Source organism: Cantharellus anzutake (assembly GCF_015039405.1).
Source record: "Cantharellus anzutake strain C23 chromosome Unknown EI90scaffold_561, whole genome shotgun sequence".
Taxonomy (NCBI): domain Eukaryota; kingdom Fungi; phylum Basidiomycota; class Agaricomycetes; order Cantharellales; family Hydnaceae; genus Cantharellus; species Cantharellus anzutake.
The window spans coordinates 5,022-10,228 of NW_024067511.1; the positions used below are offsets into that span (position 1 = coordinate 5,022).

At 49.1% G+C, this 5,207-nt stretch overlaps 1 protein-coding gene across 1 annotated transcript; it reads left to right on the forward strand.

The window, feature by feature from the left end:
* The first annotated feature begins 1,143 nt into the window (after nucleotides 1-1,143).
* EI90DRAFT_2986909 (uncharacterized protein) lies at nucleotides 1,144-2,032 on the forward strand. The gene has a single exon (XM_039056000.1). The coding sequence runs from the start codon at nucleotides 1,324-1,326 to the stop codon at nucleotides 1,951-1,953; it is 630 nt and encodes a 209-aa protein (XP_038907296.1). The 5' UTR covers nucleotides 1,144-1,323; the 3' UTR covers nucleotides 1,954-2,032.
* Nucleotides 2,033-5,207: the final 3,175 nt, after the last annotated feature.

Consider the following 5,207-nt stretch of genomic DNA (forward strand, 5'->3'; position numbering starts at 1 on the left):
TTGGCGTTCATTCCTGAGTGGTATGTATTTAGCCATCAAATTCGTAAACGGTTTGAGATGAAGCAAATTGCTCAACATGTACTAGAGGGATGTGTGAATGCAATCGCGCAAGATCATACATAGTACGTGCTCTTTCTATCTGCCGGTGTGGGAGAAGTGGAAGAATGTGGCGGTCACGGTGACTCAGTGTCAAAGCGTCCTGCATGAACGAGTGGCGCAGCCACTAGTACTGGGTTTTCCGCAAGGGGTCTTCCAGCCTCGCGCTCTTTCTCTTCTCTTTCCATGACTAAAATGATTTTTCAATTGGATGAGCACCTCCTGGGATTGCGTTGGGATCAGGACAACGCACCTTGTTCCCATTCACGCCATACCGCTTCGTCCATTCTGTCTGATTCTTCCTTGGAAGCCTTTTGGCCTCCAAAAAAGCTACTAAAGCTGGCGACCACAGTCCCGCTGCAATTTTGGTTCGTGGGCTTGATTGGCGACAAGTCTTGAGGCCCAGCTTCTGGCTTGCTTGCCAGAGCCATCAACCTGGAATATTCCTGCTGTTTCTCTTCGATTTGTTGCCGACGTTGGTAGATGAAATGCGTAGAGATCGAACACAAGAACATGGCGCCCATAATAGGGTCTAAATTTCGATGAAGCCACATAGGAGTTTATTTTTAGATGACCAATAACCAAAGGGTTGGCTTGACGCAAAGGTGTTTTCTGCTCCAAGAAATTGCCTCACCGTCTTTCACGACGACCAGAGGCGTTTGAATTAAATTGGAACCACGGGTCCCACAACTTCACCTACCTTGCGAAGTGGGTCAGGTGGAGCTTGTCAATGCTGGAGCCCATGTCTGAGCAAGCGCTGCTAATCTAGCCAATTTTTTGGGCGTAATTCTGTCCATGCTCCACCGTGCGAAGGGGCTGCGTTCAAAACCAGTCACCGATCGTTCGAGGCGACCCGTTTTGTCCTTTTGCACAAATCTTTGCTCGAATTACTCGCAATCCTCATGGCTATGACAGAGTGTGAGGGTCGGCGCTACTGAAACTTTCACGAGGTTCAAGTGACCCAACCGGGCACTCTATCTAAGAGGCTGGTATCCTGCCTAACGTCATCGAAACTAGGTCTTGTGACTGAGTAGTCACATGGTCTAACCGGGTTAGGCTGTAGGAAGTCCGAATCACGAGCAGCTGTCTGTACAGAATACTCGCTCCGCTCCCACAGCACACGGTTCTAGGCAGGACTCCAGCCTCTATGACTTCGTAATATTAGACACGGTTCTCCAGCAGGAGCTATAACCAACTTCTTTGTGTAAACTGCTCCTTCCGGTGAAAATGCTTCCTCCTTTTCTACACATCCTCACTTTCTTCCTAGCGTTCCAAACAGCTAACAGTTGGCCTGATGGCCTGTGTGCCATCCTCGAATACTCCCGTGCCGAATATGTCACAGTGGAGGAGCGCTATTATGGGCCCTACATCAAACTCTCGCAGTACTGTTTTGGAGATGGTTTCGACTTCTATGTCACCCCCAGGTTCCCTACCCCTGACGACGTTCGAGATGGCACCGAAACTAGTACCATTTTCCTTGCCGTACTTGATCCCCACAAGAACCCTGTGCTCTTCGCTGAGGTTAAACATGAGAGCTGGGCTCGCGCAGCTGCCTCTCGTCACCGTGCAGATCGACACATGCGTACTCGCTTCTTTGCGTTGCTCTATGATTGTCCAATGCCCCGCCTCTGGGGCCTTAGCTTTCTTGGCACCTCTGTGCGCATCTACGTTGGGGACAAGGTGACACACAAGATAACACCTCCACCTCCACCAGTGTCGCCTCCATACGATTTGTACGTTCCCCCACCGGATCTCCTGGGTGAAGAATGGAAAACGGATGTGTTGTCGGAGCAGGGTTTTCGTAAGATGAAGGACGTTGTCAATGACATCATCAGCCATACCCAGCATGGGCATTAGCCATTGTATGCATTGTACTCCGCCATCTGTTGTATCTACCGTCGTTAGCCCGCCTACATATGTAACCGAGGGAGGCATTGATTGTAGTGAATAGATCGCAACAGTCTGACTGAGTGAGGCTCCAGCTCCGTAAGCTCTGAGAGAACAGACCAAGCCCACTTACTGAGGTTACGGTGTTCCCGCTGCTTTGGAGGTTTGGAATGGGGCAGTCATGCAGAGTTCGTATTCGCTCATTTACTCAACTTACGCGGCGTCTCAGTGTGATGTTAGAGTGCAAATACAGTGCCTGGGTACAAACAGGACGCCGCAACACCTGCACACTCCGTTCCGATATGATCTTTTCATCATCCGGGGTTTCCAAGACCTTGAGGACAAAGAGGAGGAAAAGTGATTGGTTCAGAGTGTCTATATCGGTCGCCACGACAGTTATTGACTTGGTTTCTTTTAAACTGCGTTCAGTTACTTCCTTCGGTAGCTCGAACGTAGCTATCTTCTATTGTCCGCAAACAGGCATACAAGAGCAGAGTGGAAGGGAATTAGAAGCAAAAGCAAAAGGGGACACCAGATATGACGTAAAGGGAATGCATGGAAAGACAGAGGGAAGAAACTGAATATAAAAGGGAAAGAAGATGACGAATTTTCAGCGTCGGAAATTGTGCAATAAAATATTTGCCACAGAGGTATGACTCTGGGGAGTGAATGGGAAGAGTCTAGTGGAACACCTGAACCGAGGACAGGGCGATGAAGACCGTTAACACTGGCCTCTCATCGCCTGTAGCGCGGCGGCATCTTGGATTTGGTTTCATCGTCTCAGAAAATGGATTGGGACCTGGATGGTGTCCGAACGACGTTTCCCAGTCTGCGATGGCGAAATGGGCCAACGGGCCGACCTAACTCTGCAATCCATCCAGCCTCCCACACACTACCTACCCCATAGTGCCTGATCTGCGTTTGTGTGAGTGTTGGGCTCACTGCAGGAACCCCCCCCCCCCCCAAAGGGCTAATGCCTCTGATCCTATTGAACGACAGATCTTAATCAGGGATCCGTCCAACTGCAGGCGCTAGCTAGCTTGGTTCGAGGCAGTAGGTTCCTCCCGTACATCCTTGGGGTATCCCAAAAATTGGATAGCATATTTATTAAGTCACACGGTCCGCTCTTCCCCTTGTTGGTGCTGTCGCTCGGTGGCGTATATTAGCCTTTTGCTTGGGGCGGAGTGCAAGTTGCTCGAACTTACGCAATGTACACGGACGTTTTTGTCCTCGAGTCTGTGATATACCTGTGTGCATACGATAGAACCTGTGGCTGGCTCCGAGAACATATGGTTAATTGGCTACATCAATTATGAGCTGCTGAGCAGCACTATCTCGTCAAATATAATTGCTTGCTCATATTCGATCCTCCTGTATCTATCTCAGTGATATTTGAACTTGATTCTTCAATCTACATGGCATACTCACCAGTTGAATCATTCGGGCTCTAAACTTATCCAAACCAAACCCCAACAGAACCAAATACGTTTCGAGATCTCCATTGCTTGGCCTTCTGGTTTTGATCATGTGGAAAACTCCTGAGGCTCCGGCATTATTAGATGGATTTTCGAGGATGCGTTCGGCGGTATTTGGTCTCTATGCCTTGGGCGTTTTCCTTTGCTTCGGCGCACGACCGTTCAATCAATGTTGTGAGGGTATCCAGTTCACACATTCGGACGGTTAATCATGAAAAGAAATGTTGGACAAGTATAAGTTATTAATATGCATATAAGTCGAGGTGAGTCCATGATGGCAAAAGCAGCAACACATAAAGTACCATTGTCTACGGGACCCATCGGTTTATGCCACCTGTCTTCCCGTGTAATCCCCATACCAAGCCCTGACGACAATTTATCGCTAGTTAGCACAGTAACAGCCCAAACTTCGTAAACTTATTTACTTTAGGCTAGGCATCCCACTCCAAGTCCCCCGATAAAGCCCGAACTTAAGATAGTTTCCCCCCGTTCCGACCGATCTCTGCCCACTTCGGTAGCTCATGACAATTGCGCCAGTAGTGGAATCAGTAATGACATAATTGATCCTCCCGTTCTGGCCATATGTGATGTCGATAGTGTGTTGCAGTGGCCTGCAGAGAATGTCGCTAACGGGGATTGAGGCAAGTACCTCGTTGGTCACCGCGTCTTGGAACTGGAGCCCCTGTACGAGCAAATTGGTAAAGTAAACTGGACCCCCGTAGGTGGCGCTGAATCTAGGAGTCAGAAATGTCGTCAGGCCATCGATTCGAATGAAAAACAAGCATTTGACAAACATTTGCATTGTGTGGAAGAAACGGGTCCCCCCGGCTGATGGAACGTCAGAGCCATGAATAACAGACCCACTACATAAATGTGGATACTGACTATTATAGGCATTGAAATAGGACCGCCAGGTGTACCGGTATGTTCCATCTGGGACAAATCAAGCTTGAATACGAAATACAGTTTGGCGATGAAGCCCGACGAACTATCTACGCGACTATTGAGGAACTCGACGCGTTGACGAGGACTTCCAGCATCGGGTTCCAATTGCGCGTTCGGGTCGGACGATAACGTCATTTCGTAGCAGGTGTTGATATTCTGAAGTCCGGCAGAGCATCCGCCTTGATATAAAGCACTAAGAATTCGGTGAGGGACAAGCGACAATTCCCCAGACGGCACAGTACTTGCCCAGTGGCCTGCCATTTGAGACCAACAAGCCCAGTGGTAAGAGTGCCTGACCTGAAACTGGTCCCGTCTGAAATGGCAGTAGCACGTCCTTGAAGACCCCGCGCTGTGCGCGATTGACAAGCGATCGCACGTTCCGCAGGTGTCGCCACTGCTGGAGTGAACAAGCACAATAGCACAAAGTTGGTGATATACATGAACATGTTGAAAGCTGTCCCTGAAAATTGAAGCCCGCGAAGGGGATCGACTGACGTAGCCAAAATATATTTTATAGAGCTTAAAGACAGACGTAACCTGCATTTTATTTTTTTAAACACTTGAGGTTTGCGCCTTTCCGGCCCCAAGTTTAGGAAACGCTAAACACGGATGAGAAGCTTGGGATGGGTTTACCCCCCGCTCCGCGAGCCGTTTGTGTAGCCCAGAATCTGTGGAGCCAAGCTCGGTGAAACTCAGAAACGATACCGAAAAACAGCCGCCTGTATCCTGTTCATCCGCCAAACATCCTCATCCGAAGAGGACGCTAGCATTGAACTTATGAAACATGACAGCTTTCGAAGGTGC

Coding starts and splice junctions, on each gene's coding strand:
- EI90DRAFT_2986909 (XM_039056000.1), top strand. CDS start 1,324: ATGCTTCCTCCTTTTCTACACATCCTCACTTTCTTCCTAGCGTTCCAA.